The sequence below is a fragment of the Phytophthora ramorum genome, assembly GCF_020800215.1.
Source record: "Phytophthora ramorum isolate Pr-102 chromosome Unknown Phyram_PR-102_s0008, whole genome shotgun sequence".
NCBI classification, from domain to species: domain Eukaryota; phylum Oomycota; class Peronosporomycetes; order Peronosporales; family Peronosporaceae; genus Phytophthora; species Phytophthora ramorum.
Genome location: NW_027150654.1, coordinates 2039449 through 2056935, shown reverse-complemented (window position 1 = coordinate 2056935; position 17487 = coordinate 2039449). Strand labels below are relative to the sequence as shown.

Sequence of the window (17487 nt, the reverse complement as noted above, 5' to 3'; positions counted from 1 at the left end):
CGTGGCGCTGGAGCCGGCGGTGCTAGAAGCCATAGACGACATGCCGCTGGCCATGGCCGATCCAGCGGTGGAAGCACCGGTGGAAACAGCAGCACTTCCAGTCGCACCAGTTCCCGATGCCGCAGTGGAGGCACCCGCCGCTGATATGCCTGCCGTCGATGCACCTGTCGCCGCCGTCGCCGCGCCGGTGCTCGATGCCGCGGTGGAAGCAGCGACGCCTGTGCCGGCCGCTCCAGTGGGGGCAACCGCACTCTGCTGGGCAGAGGTGCCAGCGATGGCGAGGGTGGCGATGATGAGAACCTGGAAGACCTTCATTGTTGGTTGGGTGGGGAGTGCTTGAGGAGACTGGGTAGATGGATTGCAAATTGCAGAATGAACTCTCTTAGCCATGCTCACCTTCGCCTTTCAAACCTGCAGAATGAACACGGCTGGTAGCCCTGGCGTCATTTAGCATGTGGACATCGAATGCGTCCAACCATGATATGCTTAACCAGCTGAGCCTAGCCCGCTTCCACCGCTTGTTGCTATACAGCCTTAACAGTTCCAGCCGGGGCTCGTTCTTACCGCACGAAGTGCATACGTGCTTGGGCCATAACTTTTCTCAAGGCGATACAACGTCGGTGTGTCTGAGACCGCTAGTACACAAACTCGCCGAAGCTTTTAATTGTGGAGCGTATCCATGGTAGCGGTCCAAAGAAAACGAATTGATGCAATCCTGCAAACTACGGCATGAGCTGCTGCCTGGCTTAGCACACGAAATGGGCTCAGTTGGAGCAGGCGGTGAAATGGGCACGAGGGCTGTCTTTTCGTTGGGCTAGCCAGGAATCGACGGCCTAACACGGTAATTCTGAGTCGGGAGTACTCGGTGCCGGAGTCTGCCAGGAGTAACAAGCGAAGGCGTTGGTTTTACGTACATAGGCGTCTCCGGCGTAGACATAGGCAAAATCGGTGACTCGGGGGTAAAGCAGGAATCGTTGGCTTTTCAGGCGCGAGTGACTTGCTGGATCGAGCATTATAAAGTGCAGGAGAACTCGTTGAACTCATCATTGGCCAGCAGGCTGACAGTATTGACAGCCCCAAACAGCGTCCGCGAGCCCTGGCGCGGTTGACTTTCAAATACCCGGTGCAGATGCCCAAACGTTTGATCTGAACTGGTTGTTTGTCTCGCGGCCTTGCCAAACTCCACCATTGCCTCTCATATCGTTGATATGGTCCACCTTGATGCACCGCCACCACTGTTTTCGCTGAAAGGTCTCAAAGAACACAAGGAAATAAATACATCTTGCAACGACAGACCCTCCTTGAGATACTTGTACATTGTGGTAGATCACATTAGAAGCAGCCAGAGCAGCAAAGTAGCGATTTGCTCTCCATCGTGGAGTACTCTTGAGGTGGACGCAGAAACTTCAAACAGTAACACGTAAAGCCAACTTGGTCTTCCAGTGAAGGCAGTTTCGAAGCAGAAGCCTTCGACTCTGACGTGCGCTTCAACAACCACTAATAGCGCTTTGCTGAGCGTAGAGAATCACAGCTGCCAGCAAACGCCTCCCTTCGAAGCACCACTGCTTTCAGTGCACCGTGATCGTGGTCTTCGCCGTGACAGACTGGTGTACTACGCTGCCTCTGGCTGATTCCAGGTCTTCAGTTTCACTGCTCCGTTCGTCGTTATCCTCACCTACTGTAGTGCTTTTCTCTAGTTCGTCTTCAGTCTCTGCATCAGTCCCACTCATTCCGTCCCCCTGTGCTCCATGCTTCCTCTTGGACTCGGGGGTCTTCGAATCCACAGTGTCGTAGGGTTTCCCCCGCGGGAACACGCCAAAGAGCCCGAGCTGCACAACCCCCAGCAGCAAGTTCGCTGCATTCGGTACAATAACAAACGCATCCTGTCGCAGTAGTCCATACCCGAGCCATAGTACGCAGTTGACGGCACCCGAGACGATCATAGTGAGCGGCAGCAGCTCCGTGTTGCGTTCCTGAATCACTCTCTTCACTAGAACCAGCGGCGAGCCGAACATGACGGCGGAAATGGCCACCGTAACGAAGCCCACAATGTCCTGCACAGTCTCCTCTTCCGCTCCTTCGGACTCCGCCACGAACGGGTACAGCACGAGCCCCGCGAGCAGCAGCATCGTGGCCAGAATCTCAAGTCTCAGACTTCCCTTGTTCGGCTCGTGGCGGTAGTACACGACCAGGTAGAACAGTGAAAACGCAAGACCCACGATGTTCGTAGCCACCAGAGGGAAGTAGTCTCCAATGAGGAGGCCGTAGAGCCCCCAGGCCACGCAGTTCGCCACCATGGACAGAACCGGCAGCACGCTGGGCATGCTGGCGGTGCTTTTCTGCTGGTGCACCACTCGGACGGCCGGCAACAGACTCGCAAAGAGACCGCACGCAGCCAGAGACGCACAGACGCGCACAATTGTCACGAGGAGAGACTCGGCCATGGTCAATGCGAGTGGAAGGCACCAAGCAGAAATGCTCACGAGGGGGCGCCGTGCAACGGCCTAAAGTTCAGATCAACGGAATAAGACGCGTTTGAATATGATAACCTGGAACATTTGATAATTAAACAAATACATCTGGTATAAAAACTCTTCGAAACATGATTCCCTTGCACATTCAATATATTTCAGACACACGACTACGAGAAATACCACTGTATACTGTCTACCCACTGCAGGACTGGGATAGCTGGAGCAGCTCCTGCACGTTGGCATAGCTCAGACCAACGCCCGTGACGGCGTTTGCGGCGGGTTTGGAGGTCGGGAACCACAAAAAGTCCGGGTGGTCCTGTTTCGACTGACCCACCCACTCGCCGCCGATGATAACGTTGTTGGCATCCAGCTCCAGCAGATACTCGTAGTCCTTGGACACGGTGAACGAGTTGATCTGGCCCGTCGACACGAGAGGGCCGTCCTTGTAGGACTCGGAGATCCAGCTGAACGTGGTCTTCACGTACGCCAAGCGAACCATCTTGTCGTTGAACGGGTACCTGAACGTGCCAAAGTACTTCAACGACGCCATCATAGTGTTGACAATGTCCATGCTCTTGACTTGGTACGAGCGCACAGGCTGGTTCCACACCTCGGCGCCGGCCGTCACGTCCACGACGAACGATCGCTTCTGCTTGCCCATGAGGTTGGCGATGGCGATGTGAAAGTAACCAGCGCCCAAGTCACGACGAGCTGGGTTGTTGTACCGGCCGTACTGGTCCGTGTTGGCCGGAGAGTCCGGACCGTTGAAGCGGGCACCGGTGAAGACTGTTGGGATGGCAGCTCCATCGTACACAGTCGTCACGAGACCCTTAATGTCCATGACGTGAAAAGTTACACCGTTCTTGGTCACATCACACTGCGGCTCCGGCTCAAGGATGGCCGCTGGGGCCCATGCGTGGCAGATACCGAACCAGGTCGGGATGCAATACCCTGTGCTCATCCCGTCACGCTTTGCGCAGACGCTGCTGTCCTGGCGGCTCGTGCAGTCGGTGTCAGCCTTGCATGCGGTGTTGCGGCTGAGCGAATCGACGCCGTTCTTTGACGAGACTTTGTTCTTGAACTCGGTGACATTCAAGCCGTAGGCCTTGGCGTACTTCTCAGCAGGGCAAGCCTCGCCACTCTTCCAGACGTGGTTGATGCCGTCTTGGAAGGTAGGCCAGTAGCTGCTCGCCCAGGGAGTAGTAGGCGCTGTCCCGGACATGTACTGCCTCTTGAGAGTCTGGAAATTGACTTCCATCTTCGACCCAAAGTAGGTTTCCAGGTCTTGGATGTCCGAGCTAGTCGAGTCCTCCATGCTCATTAATTTGCGGTACACTGGACCCTGCAGCGTAAGCGACTCAGCCTTCACCTTGTTCGGGTCTTCTGGGATGATTGGCTTGACGCATTGCTTAACCTCGCCGCCGTAGGCAGGGTGCGAAGGTGTGAGGCGAACAGAAATGTTCACCGGGGTGTACGGGTCGTACTGAAGCGGCGAGGCTTGGACCACCGCCGTTGACGCCAAAGCGGTGGCACCAACAAATGCGAAGAATCTTGAAATCATCACGATGCTAGAAGAGCGGTGAGGAAGCTTGGTCGAGGCTTGGGAAATTGGCAACTAAGCGTCGAGGGACACGACCAGTTTTGCTGTTCGTGTCGCGGCAGCCATGGGAGAGACTTACCGGCGTCGGATGCTTGCAAGTTCGGGGACTCGCCTTATGGCAAACCCCACAACTGTGGGTAGAGTGCCTCAGACGTATGACGAGAGGCATAGCATTGCGCTACCACAGATAAGTTTAGTGACTTGTGGTAGAGTTAGGTTACTAGGTAGAGCATTAAGTTGACCACACCGCGCAGCGGTAAACCGGCGAAGGTCATCATTGCCTTGCGGCGTGCACCAGACACCCTGTGGTCATCTGTCTAGCCCTTTCCACCAAGTTGCGGCCCACAGCACGAGCGCCGCTGATTCACAGTCTTCGGCTCCAGCAGAAGAGCTTTTCTTCCGAGACGATTAACCACCTTCATTGCACAAAGTGATGGTTTGTCCAGACCAGATTAGCAACGAACCGATATGCTCTACGGCGAAGCACAAAGAGTAGAGAGCAGGAAGATGCCTGGGAAATGTGGTAACACTCTTCGTATTAAGCTCAGTAGTTGACCTGGAGGCTACCAAATTGCGTACAGATGCCATAAAAGCCACGAATCTCCTTGGGCGTGCGTCCTATCATCTATATTTGTTGTTGTTTGGGTGGTGTAAAAGTTGTGCTTGCTGCGAGCATTGGCTACACGTACGAAATCGATGATCCTCTCCCCCCCCCAAAAAAAAAAAAAAAAAAAAAAAAAACATTGGCAACCCCTAAAAGTAACCCGGCAGCGAAAGTAAGAGTCTCTCCTGTCTACGGTAAGGCTTATTGTGCAAGGGCCACAAGCAGACATAAAGCCTGCAAGAGCGAACCAGAGTATTGGAGCGATCGCGGTGGATACTGCATCAACTGTTTGGAAGACCACACACAAGACACTACAAAAAGCGGTTGCAGCATTACTCAAGTCGCATCAATTGGCAAAATATACGAAAGAGGTGCTCCTCCACGACAGCGTACCCCCCCCAACATTGACGCCCCCTAATTTACAGTCACTTAGATTATCACGCGTCCTATCGTCTATATTAGCTTGAAAAGGATGGGAGCAATGCATTGTGAAAACGAAGCCCCATACAGTGTCGCCATGGCACCGGACTACGCCAGTCATCAACGCGCAGTCTAGATCTCGCCACATTGGCGAAACCGGATGCCGTGACGCCACGGTTCCATCCACTTCAACGGCTTCCATTTCGCTGGTCGCTTCCTCGTGAAGATTCCATTCCGAGAAAAAGTTTTAGTGTCCGATCGCCTGGAGTACCCAATCGTCTCGGACGCACGCCATTTACAAGCATTGCTGTCAACACTCCACCGAAGCAACAGCAACCGACCTACTTGACCCCCTCGCTCGGTCTCACTCACTTTGAAATCCGCCGCCTTCGACGCACTTCGGATCCCCAGCGACGCCAGCTTCACGCCCTCCACGATGCCGCCGTCCCGCCCGACCCCACCCTGGGTGGGGTACCCCCTACTCGCGCTCGCGCTGCTGCCTGCTGCCGTCCGAGGCGAAGCCATCACCGATGCTGCCGTCACGCCACTCGGAGAGATTGCGACGCTGACGCACAGCCACCCGGCCTTCGGTGGCCTCATACGCGGCAAGGTCGTGGAGCCCATCGTGCTCGCGGAGCAGAATAACCGCCACCTGGAGGCGGAGCTGTCGGACATCGCCCGCCTCGAATCCTACTTCGGCACGTCCATCGAGTGCAACTTCAACGTGCTCAAGGACTCGTACTCGAGCGCAGTCTGCGACGTGTTGCCGTGGTCGGGGGACTACTGGCCCTCGTACAAGGACGGCATCAACTTCGTCTGGAAGGACGGGGACGCGTCACCCGCCGAGAAATACGCGACCGCTTTCGGACTCGACGCCGCGTCGTTTAAGGACAGTATCTCGCTGAGTACCGGCGTCTTGTCCGAGTCTTACGAGGGTTCCACCTGCGCCAGTGACTCGGACTGCGACTCCCTAGGCGACGGCAGCTTGTGTGGCATCCGCGAGGGGGAGACCAGTGGCTACTGCATCCCGACCTGGGTCGGCATCTGCCACGCATGGGCCGCTGCCGCCATGTTCGAAGCTGAGCCCAAGTGCGACGTCGTCAAGAACAACGTGACATTCCACTCGGTGGACATGAAGGCGCTCATCAGCCAGCTCTACGACGGAGCAGCGATCGACGTCGTCTTCACGGGTGCTCGTTTCAACGGCCCCGACACGCCGGAAGAGCTGGACGAGTACGGACGGTATGTAGATGCCGCACGCAAAGACATCAACCCCGCCTTCTTCCACATCGCAGCGGCCAACATCCTCGGCAAGCAGCAGCAAACGTTCATCGTGGACGTGAGCTCCAACTCGGAGGTGTGGAACCAGCCCGTGCAGAAGTACGAGTTCTTGGAGACGGAGATCGTGGATCCAGCGACGCTGTCACTCGAGTACTTTGACTCGGAGACGTACCCGTTCAACAGCGGCCTAACTTACTTGGCCAAGTGCACGACGAGACTCACGTGGACGGCGGAGTCTCTTGAGGACGGAGCGCTCACAACCACGGGCAGAATTGAAGCGTACACGGTGTACGAGGACTACGAGTACACACTGGAGCTGGACGAGAACTACACGATCATCGGCGGCGAGTGGCTCGGGGATTCGCGCAAGGACCACCCGGACTTCCTGTGGTTCCCAGCGGCCAAACCTACCGACGATACCGTCACCGACACTGGAATTTCCTACGTAGAGCTGCTCGACCTCATTGACCAGTCGCTCCTGTGCGTCGACGTGACTGTTAGTCCTGATGTCGTGGACACACCATCGACCAAGACCCCAGGCTCAAGTTACACCAAGTCACCAGGTTACACTAAAACACCGTCCACCAAGACACCAGTAACGAAATCACCGACCCCCTCGACCAAGACACCAGCGGCTACAACGGCCACCCCACCGACATCAACGGACTCGTCGGAAGCTACTGCGCCGGCGACCTACACGCCCGAGACCACGGCTCCTCCGACCTACGCACCTGAGACCTACGCGCCTGAGACCTACGCGCCCGAGACGTACAAGCCGGAAACGACTGCGCCGGCGACCTACACGCCCGAGACCACGGCTCCTCCGACCTACGCACCTGAGACCTACGCGCCTGAGACCTACGCGCCCGAGACGTACAAGCCGGAAACGACTGCGCCGGCGACCTACACGCCCGAGACCACGGCTCCTCCGACCTACGCACCTGAGACCTACGCGCCTGAGACCTACGCGCCCGAGACGTACAAGCCGGAAACGACTGCGCCGGCGACCTACACGCCCGAGACCACGGCTCCTCCGACCTACGCACCTGAGACCTACGCGCCTGAGACCTACGCGCCCGAGACGTACAAGCCGGAAACGACTGCGCCGGCGACCTACACGCCCGAGACCACGGCTCCTCCGACCTACGCACCTGAGACCTACGCGCCTGAGACCTACGCGCCCGAGACGTACAAGCCGGAAACGACTGCGCCGGCGACCTACACGCCCGAGACCACGGCTCCTCCGACCTACGCACCTGAGACCTACGCGCCTGAGACGTACAAGCCGGAAACGACTGCGCCGGCGACCTACACGCCCGAGACCACGGCTCCTCCGACCTACGCACCTGAGACCTACGCGCCTGAGACCTACGCGCCCGAGACGTACAAGCCGGAAACGACTGCGCCGGCGACCTACACGCCCGAGACCACGGCTCCTCCGACCTACGCACCTGAGACCTACGCGCCTGAGACCTACGCGCCCGAGACGTACAAGCCGGAAACGACTGCGCCGGCGACCTACACGCCCGAGACCACGGCTCCTCCGACCTACGCACCTGAGACCTACGCGCCTGAGACCTACGCGCCCGAGACGTACAAGCCGGAAACGACTGCGCCGGCGACCTACACGCCCGAGACCACGGCTCCTCCGACCTACGCACCTGAGACCTACGCGCCTGAGACCTACGCGCCTGAGACGTACAAGCCGGAAACGACTGCGCCGGCGACCTACACGCCCGAGACCACGGCTCCTCCGACCTACGCACCTGAGACCTACGCGCCTGAGACCTACGCGCCCGAGACGTACAAGCCGGAAACGACTGCGCCGGCGACCTACACGCCCGAGACCACGGCTCCTCCGACCTACGCACCTGAGACCTACGCGCCTGAGACCTACGCGCCCGAGACGTACAAGCCGGAAACGACTGCGCCGGCGACCTACACGCCCGAGACCACGGCTCCTCCGACCTACGCACCTGAGACCTACGCGCCTGAGACCTACGCGCCCGAGACGTACAAGCCGGAAACGACTGCGCCGGCGACCTACACGCCCGAGACCACGGCTCCTCCGACCTACGCACCTGAGACCTACGCGCCTGAGACCTACGCGCCTGAGACGTACAAGCCGGAAACGACTGCGCCGGCGACCTACACGCCCGAGACCACGGCTCCTCCGACCTACGCACCTGAGACCTACGCGCCTGAGACCTACGCGCCCGAGACGTACAAGCCGGAAACGACTGCGCCGGCGACCTACACGCCCGAGACCACGGCTCCTCCGACCTACGCACCTGAGACCTACGCGCCCGAGACGTACAAGCCGGAAACGACTGCGCCGGCGACCTACACGCCCGAGACCACGGCTCCTCCGACCTACGCACCTGAGACCTACGCGCCCGAGACGTACAAGCCGGAAACGACTGCGCCGGCGACCTACACGCCCGAGACCACGGCTCCTCCGACCTACGCACCTGAGACCTACGCGCCTGAGACCTACGCGCCCGAGACGTACAAGCCGGAAACGACTGCGCCGGCGACCTACACGCCCGAGACCACGGCTCCTCCGACCTACGCACCTGAGACCTACGCGCCTGAGACCTACGCGCCCGAGACGTACAAGCCGGAAACGACTGCGCCGGCGACCTACACGCCCGAGACCACGGCTCCTCCGACCTACGCACCTGAGACCTACGCGCCTGAGACCTACGCGCCCGAGACGTACAAGCCGGAAACGACTGCGCCGGCGACCTACACGCCCGAGACCACGGCTCCTCCGACCTACGCACCTGAGACCTACGCGCCTGAGACCTACGCGCCCGAGACGTACAAGCCGGAAACGACTGCGCCGGCGACCTACACGCCCGAGACCACGGCTCCTCCGACCTACGCACCTGAGACCTACGCGCCTGAGACCTACGCGCCCGAGACGTACAAGCCGGAAACGACTGCGCCGGCGACCTACACGCCCGAGACCACGGCTCCTCCGACCTACGCACCTGAGACCTACGCGCCTGAGACCTACGCGCCCGAGACGTACAAGCCGGAAACGACTGCGCCGGCGACCTACACGCCCGAGACCACGGCTCCTCCGACCTACGCACCTGAGACCTACGCGCCTGAGACCTACGCGCCCGAGACGTACAAGCCGGAAACGACTGCGCCGGCGACCTACACGCCCGAGACCACGGCTCCTCCGACCTACGCACCTGAGACCTACGCGCCTGAGACCTACGCGCCCGAGACGTACAAGCCGGAAACGACTGCGCCGGCGACCTACACGCCCGAGACCACGGCTCCTCCGACCTACGCACCTGAGACCTACGCGCCTGAGACCTACGCGCCCGAGACGTACAAGCCGGAAACGACTGCGCCGGCGACCTACACGCCCGAGACCACGGCTCCTCCGACCTACGCACCTGAGACCTACGCGCCTGAGACCTACGCGCCCGAGACGTACAAGCCGGAAACGACTGCGCCGGCGACCTACACGCCCGAGACCACGGCTCCTCCGACCTACGCACCTGAGACCTACGCGCCCGAGACGTACAAGCCGGAAACGACTGCGCCGGCGACCTACACGCCCGAGACCACGGCTCCTCCGACCTACGCACCTGAGACCTACGCGCCTGAGACCTACGCGCCCGAGACGTACAAGCCGGAAACGACTGCGCCGGCGACCTACACGCCCGAGACCACGGCTCCTCCGACCTACGCACCTGAGACCTACGCGCCTGAGACCTACGCGCCCGAGACGTACAAGCCGGAAACGACTGCGCCGGCGACCTACACGCCCGAGACCACGGCTCCTCCGACCTACGCACCTGAGACCTACGCGCCTGAGACCTACGCGCCCGAGACGTACAAGCCGGAAACGACTGCGCCGGCGACCTACACGCCCGAGACCACGGCTCCTCCGACCTACGCACCTGAGACCTACGCGCCTGAGACCTACGCGCCCGAGACGTACAAGCCGGAAACGACTGCGCCGGCGACCTACACGCCCCATCCGAGCTTGATTTGCACAGAAGATACTCCAGCGCCAACGGATGCTCCAACAACTGCGCCTCCAAGCTATCCCACAGAAACCCCGGTAGCGACTACGGCTGGACCGACGGAATCGCCGACGTACTATCCAACATCAACCCCGACTGAGACTATCGCCCCTACCGAGACACCGGCCCAGACGCCTGTAGTTACGATGGCCCCGACCTATGCTCCTACTTACGCGCCAACATCGACGCCTAAGTCAACTCCGAAGACGACGAGCCCGGCCAGCCAGTCTAACCAGTCGCCGACCCAGAACAACAAGAAATGGTACCGCCGACTCGGAGAGTTCACGCTGTGGTGGTGATTTCGTCGTCACACCCATGCCACTTCGACTGAGGAGTGAGCGATCACTAGCCTCACATAACGGGGGCTACATGCGACTGCATCCGATGCGTGTTGATGTCCGCCGACGACGGCAGCGACGATCTCAGCTGCTCACCACGTCGACTAGCTCTTTTTACTTTAGGGCGATGCAGTAATACACTCACTTTGCTTTTAACGTCGTGAAGGAAATATGCCATGCCGGTGCTATTGCCAAACGATCCTTAGCTAACGGATATCCTTACAACTTGTGTAGGAGGATGTGTATTACAAGATGGTGAAACAACCAGCTTCTGTTGCCGTAGGCAGATGACACAACATTTCGCTGTTAGTGCGGTGGCGCTGCCTCTTCAACCTTACTTTCGATCCGTCTTCAGCTGCGACGTATTTATCTGCCAAAGCTCCATGCAGCATGGAGCTTTCTGCAGCGCAACCGCATCAGTTGGCACCGGATCCGCAATGCAGAGGCGCTGTCTGTCGCGTGCACTTCTGGTAAGCAGAATACCAGCTATCTAGCGGATCTGTGTGTGTCGACATACCTTCTGCTTCAGCCCAGTGCAATTCAGAATTGCCAATTCTGCAATAGGATCGACCAACTGGCACCGGTGGTCATCCAGGACAGGCTGGGATAAGAAACAAAACCCGACCAGTTTAGTAGACGAGGCCCTATACAAGAGGAAGATCGCTCACTGGGTCAGCCGTGAAATGGGTCTATAGTACATATACAATACGTGTGCTCCTCTGCCATGTGCGGGAGCAAGTCCTGATCTGATCGAGTGTATCTGCACTTGCAGCGAAGAGTGACCTCAGTAGCTCGGCTCGAACCAACAGCATTCTCAAATTTATCGGCTCGCCCTGAAGTCCAGCGCTCCAGCAGCCTCTCCGCCTAGTGACGCACTCACGAAGCCGAGACATTTCCAGAATGGTGCTGGTTGCTCGCTCCGTTGTGCTCAGTGTTGCGGTTGCTGCAGCTATCGCGGTTCATGTCCAGGCGGCCCCACTCGAGCTCAACCCGTACACTCCTGTGGAGCTAAACTCCCCTCTGACAGCGTCACACCCGGCGTATGGTGCGAAGCCTAACGACGACTGTGTCAAGCCGATCATTCCAACTGGCCCAAACGATGCGGCCTATCGCAAGCTACGGGAGATGGAGGATTCCTACTCGGACATTGACGACTTGGGCTCGTATTTCGGTGGAAGACTGGAAGTGGACTTCACGACGCTGAAGAACCAGTTCTCCTATGCCTCGGCCCCCAACGCTCCGTGGCCGGGTAGTTACTGGCCAACGTTCCAGGATGGCATCAACCACGTGTGGAAGGGTGGAGAGGCCTGCGCTTCGGAGAAGTACGCCAAGGCCTACGGCCTCGATGTGGAGGACTTCAAGAACAAGATCTCTGCCAACAACGGTGTTGATTCGCGCAAGAGCAGCTCTACCTGCTCCAGAAAGAGTGACTGCGCGAGCGGCAGTGAGTGTGCGAAACGCGACAGGTCCTCGACAGGCTATTGCATTCCGTCGTGGTACGGTATCTGCCACGCGTGGGCCCCGGCTGCTCTCCTAGAACAGGAACCCAAGTGCAATGTAGAGCTGAATGGTGTGAAGTTCCACGTCATGGATATCAAGGCACTGCTAACAGAAGTCTACGACGGTGCTGACATCCCGACTGTGTTCACTGGTGCGCGGTTCAACGGACCGGACAGCCCTTCTGCTATCGATCAGTACGGACGATTCACCGATGCCACTCGTCGTGACATGGGCGCTGGCTTCTTTCACATCGCTATCAGCAACATCATGGGTAAGCACCAGCACCCCTTTATCATCGACGTAGCTGCGGACTCCGAGGTCTGGAATCAACCTGTGTGGTCATACAATGTGGAGTCGATGGAGATTATCGATACTGCTGAGGCGTGCAGTAAGCACTTTGGAACAACTTCTTACCCGTTCAACTCAGCGATGGTGCAACTGGCACAGGTCAAGACCACTGTCACGTGGGCTGTTGAGGCCTACGTCGACGGCCCACTGGTGTCGACCGGTGACGTGGATAGCTACCTTGTCTCGAATGAGTATGAGTACTTGCTTGAGCTGGATGCCAACGATGCTATCATCGGTGGCGAATGGGTTGGTGATTCAAAGGAAGCTCACCCTGACTTCTTGTGGTTTGCGACGGGCAAACCCGATACTTCGACCGTCACGAGCGTTGGTCTTAGCTATGCAGACGTGCAGGAGCTTCTTGAACTTTCACTAGCTTGCAATTCGACGAGCAGCCTACCCGTGGGCAGCGACAGCATCATCCCAGACAGCTACGAAAATGCACCAAGCAAGACCGAGGAGAGCGGTAAAAACAGCGGCAAAGCAACAAATGGTGACAACACCAATAGCGCGACGACTTCGTCGAGTGCTGATAATAGTTTCAGCTCAGATTCAAGCTACAGCACCGGTGTTTCCAAATCAACGTCAACAAGTGGTTCCAGTGGCAGCTTTGATGCCTCCGAGTCAACATCTACCAGTGGCTACACCACCACCAGTAACGATGCCTCTGATTCTTCATCAACAAGCGGCTCCAGCACCTGTGCAGCCACGGAGGGCGATGCGGAGGTGACGCCCGTGCCGACAACGCCCGAGCAGCAGCAGGAGTCTACGCCTGCTCCCGAGTCGACCCCGACGACGGACTACAACTACGGCACGCCTGCGCCGGACGTGACGGTTCCTACTGAGGTGGCAACGCCCGCGCCGATCACGGAGGGCGATGCGGAGGTGACGCCCGTGCCGACAACGCCCGAGCAGCAGCAGGAGTCTACGCCTGCTCCCGAGTCGACCCCGTCGACGGACTACAACTACGGCACGCCTGCGCCGGACGTGACGGTTCCTACTGAGGTGGCAACGCCCGCGCCGATCACGGAGGGCGATGCGGAGGTGACGCCCGTGCCGACAACGCCCGAGCAGCAGCAGGAGTCTACGCCTGCTCCCGAGTCGACCCCGACGACGGACTACAACTACGGCACGCCTGCGCCGGACGTGACGGTTCCTACTGAGGTGGCAACGCCCGCGCCGATCACGGAGGGCGATGCGGAGGTGACGCCCGTGCCGACAACGCCCGAGCAGCAGCAGGAGTCTACGCCTGCTCCCGAGTCGACCCCGTCGACGGACTACAACTACGGCACGCCTGCGCCGGACGTGACGGTTCCTACTGAGGTGGCAACGCCCGCGCCGATCACGGAGGGCGATGCGGAGGTGACGCCCGTGCCGACAACGCCCGAGCAGCAGCAGGAGTCTACGCCTGCTCCCGAGTCGACCCCGTCGACGGACTACAACTACGGCACGCCTGCGCCGGACGTGACGGTTCCTACTGAGGTGGCAACGCCCGCGCCGATCACGGAGGGCGATGCGGAGGTGACGCCCGTGCCGACAACGCCCGAGCAGCAGCAGGAGTCTACGCCTGCTCCCGAGTCGACCCCGTCGACGGACTACAACTACGGCACGCCTGCGCCGGACGTGACGGTTCCTACTGAGGTGGCAACGCCCGCGCCGATCACGGAGGGCGATGCGGAGGTGACGCCCGTGCCGACAACGCCCGAGCAGCAGCAGGAGTCTACGCCTGCTCCCGAGTCGACCCCGACGACGGACTACAACTACGGCACGCCTGCGCCGGACGTGACGGTTCCTACTGAGGTGGCAACGCCCGCGCCGATCACGGAGGGCGATGCGGAGGTGACGCCCGTGCCGACAACGCCCGAGCAGCAGCAGGAGTCTACGCCTGCTCCCGAGTCGACCCCGACGACGGAATACAACTACGGCACGGTAACAATTCCGAGGAATCAGATCGGAACGGATTCGCTTACCCGGAGTGATCAAGGAGTAGAAGAGGTCCCTCTGACGGAAATTCGAGGCGAGAATACTCGATCGCTGGATTATCCCAGTCAGGACCACAAGATGTGTGAATAGTTTGTGTTTGATGTTGTAGCTTTTGTAATGGTGAATGTTTCATCGGTGTTAATGTACACGTGTTGGCTGTCTTTGCGTTCTTGGTGAGGACCAAAGTGGACAAGTTTTAGGTTACGCAAGTCACGACGGTTTAAGCTTGCACGAATTTTCTATCGCCGCTGTGCTGGGACAAAGCAGCTTGTGACCAGGATAGTACTGGAGTACTCTGTTCCTCCGCCAGCATCGTCAGCACCTTAGAAACGAACTATAGCTCCATGCGTGCTTCGAGAAGACCAAGCGTGTTGGTTAGCGACAGAAGGCTCTAGTACAAGGCGCTATTTTGTCCTGTGAAACGAATGTGTTCGGGCTCTCTAGTACTCAAAGAGCGAACACCTGGTGTAGATATCCCCTATCAGCCTACAGGCTTGCCCAGTCGCTAAGAGCCCGCGTGTTGCAAACTACAGCCACCATCAGCGATGGTCTAACAACAAGCTCGCGCTCACGTAGGTATCCTCTCAACGGATGATCAACTATTGAACCTCGTCTCATTAACCCGTCAGCACTGGCGCACACCGCATCTCTTGGTGAGCGGTGCTCGCTGCTGTGATTTAGCACGCCACCACCGCGCTCCAGCTGGTTCTACGCACCACAGTCGGCGATCTTTTCGCCAGAAAAACCCGCTGCAAGTTCAGATGCAACTCACACAGTCTTGGCCCCAAACAGTGCGGATGACCATTCTTGCCAGAAATTCGGTGCCGGCACCGAATTTGGGATGCAGAATCAAGCTTCAGCAAAGGCTAATAACGGTCGAGCAGCGCGATGCTCCTTCGCCGCGCAACCGACGCGACATGCTAGCAATAATGGCAAAGATCTTTATGATGGCAAAGATCCTTAGGGCGCTGTCTAATGCGAGACCATGGTTCCAGTGCATGTCTGCGATAGCTGGATGGAGGGCGTTCGCGCAGCAGTGTCACTTGTATACCAGAAAAGCACTCGCCACAACTGCCTTCAAGTCAAGGCTCACGAACCCAGTAGCCGCGGAGTTTCAGTCGCACCATACGGTTGCCGTGAACGGCGCATTCTGAACCTGCATCAAGTGCTGTCCAAGGTGCCAAGCGGTGCCTCGATAACTGCAGGCGAAACATTCGCACTAGTGCGAGGCTGCCTCCGAAACTCATTCATCAATTTTCCAACTCGTTGGAAAGTTACCCTACCAGCACCGACACCGTATAGCGCCCACTGACCTGAGCCGAAGTCATGGTCAAGATCGTACGCTCCGTAGGACTTGGCGCCGTGATCGCTGCGGCCTCGGCAGGACTGATTTCCGCCGCACCGATGGGCTGTAATCCCACGACCGGGACCCCCATGAATGGAACTTTACCAAAGGAATGCAACCCCGTCACTGGTTCAGCCGTAGACTATGAATGTCTTGCAACCGTCGAACACAACGACTCTGAAGTATGTGTGCCGGGAAGCGGGAGTGGAAGCGCTACGGCTCGAGGCTTGCGTCGTCTGGAAGATGCGTCCAACTCGGACGTCCTCGACCTGGAAACATTTTTCGGTGAGAGCTTGGAGGTGGATTTCACGACACTAAAGGAGCAGTACGCAGCAGCTGCTGCACCGACCACCCCGTGGCCTGGCAGCTACTGGCCCACGTACCAGGACAGCATCAACGTCATCTGGAAGTCTGGCGAGGCTAGTGCCAGTGAGAAATACGCCTTAGCTTTCGGCCACGACCCGACCGACTTCAAGAACAAGATCTCCGCCAACAACGGCATTGACTCGCGTTCCAGCAGTACCCAGTGCACTGCCGACACGGACTGCACGTCTCGCAATGATGGCAGCGTGTGCGCCAAGCGCAAAGGTGCCACGAGCGGCTACTGCATCCCCACTTGGTACGGCATTTGCCACGCGTGGTCTCCTGCTGCTCTTCTTGAGCAAGAGCCAAAGTGCGACGTCGTGAAGAATAACCAGACGTTCCATGTCCTGGACATGAAGGCGCTGATCACGGACATTTACGACGGCTCTTCCATCTCGACGATCTTCACTGGTGCGCGCTTCAATGGCCCAGACACGCCGGTCAATGAGGACGCGTACGGGCGCTACCAGAGCGATTCTCGTCGCGACCTGGGCGCCGGGTTTTTCCACATTGCCATCGCCAACATCCTGGGCAAGCACAGGCAATCCTTCGTTCTTGACGTCACCGCGGGATCTCAAGTGTGGAACCAACCCGTGCGCTCGTACAGCGTGCAGACTATGGAGCTCGTGGACGCTGACCAGGCTTCGCAGCAGTACTTCGGCACGGCCCCGTATCCGTTCAATGATGCCATGGTGTATCTGGCGTACGTCAAGACCACGGTGAGCTGGATTGTTGAGGCCTACGCCGATGGCCCGCTTGTTTCCACCGGCAAGGTGGACGCGTACACGGTCTCGGATGACTACGAGTACCTTCTGGAGCTGGATGCCAACTACGCTGTTATCGGTGGGGAGTGGGTCGAAGGCTCGAAAACGGACCATCCCGACTTCCTTTGGTTTCCCACAGCGAAGCCTGATGCCTCCACGGTCACGAGCACGGGTCTGAGCTACGCCGAGGTGCAGGAACTGCTTGAGCTGTCAGTATCTTGCAGCGCCTCGGAGGCTGCTTCAGCCAGTACTTCTGAGAGTGCTTCTGCCAGTGCTTCGGCTGGAGATTCTGTCAGTGCTTCAGCTAGTGCTTCGGCTAGTGCTTCGGCTAGTGCTTCGGCTAGTGCGTCTGACAGCGCTTCCACTAGCGCCTCCGTTGGTGCATCGACCAGTGCTTCAGCATTGGCTTCAACCAGTG

General features: G+C 58.7%; 3 protein-coding genes across 3 annotated transcripts; 2 read left to right on the top strand and 1 right to left on the bottom strand.

Annotated features, from left to right (window-relative positions):
- Window positions 1-1568: 1568 nt before the first annotated feature.
- KRP23_9575 (Bidirectional sugar transporter SWEET15) lies at window positions 1569-2444 on the bottom strand (the record flags this gene model as incomplete). The annotated part of the gene is made up of 1 exon (XM_067895147.1): window positions 1569-2444. The coding sequence occupies one exon, from the start codon at window positions 2442-2444 to the stop codon at window positions 1569-1571; it is 876 nt and encodes a 291-aa protein (XP_067742760.1).
- Window positions 2445-6230: 3786 nt separating this feature from the next.
- KRP23_9574 (Adhesive plaque matrix protein) lies at window positions 6231-10730 on the top strand (the record flags this gene model as incomplete). The annotated part of the gene is made up of 1 exon (XM_067895144.1): window positions 6231-10730. One exon carries the CDS (start codon window positions 6231-6233, stop codon window positions 10728-10730), a length of 4500 nt encoding a protein of 1499 aa, XP_067742759.1.
- A 939-nt stretch (window positions 10731-11669) lies between these two features.
- KRP23_9573 (uncharacterized protein) lies at window positions 11670-14687 on the top strand (the record flags this gene model as incomplete). The annotated part of the gene is made up of 2 exons (XM_067895143.1): window positions 11670-12018; window positions 12991-14687. 2 exons carry the CDS (start codon window positions 11670-11672, stop codon window positions 14685-14687), a joined length of 2046 nt encoding a protein of 681 aa, XP_067742758.1.
- Window positions 14688-17487: the final 2800 nt, after the last annotated feature.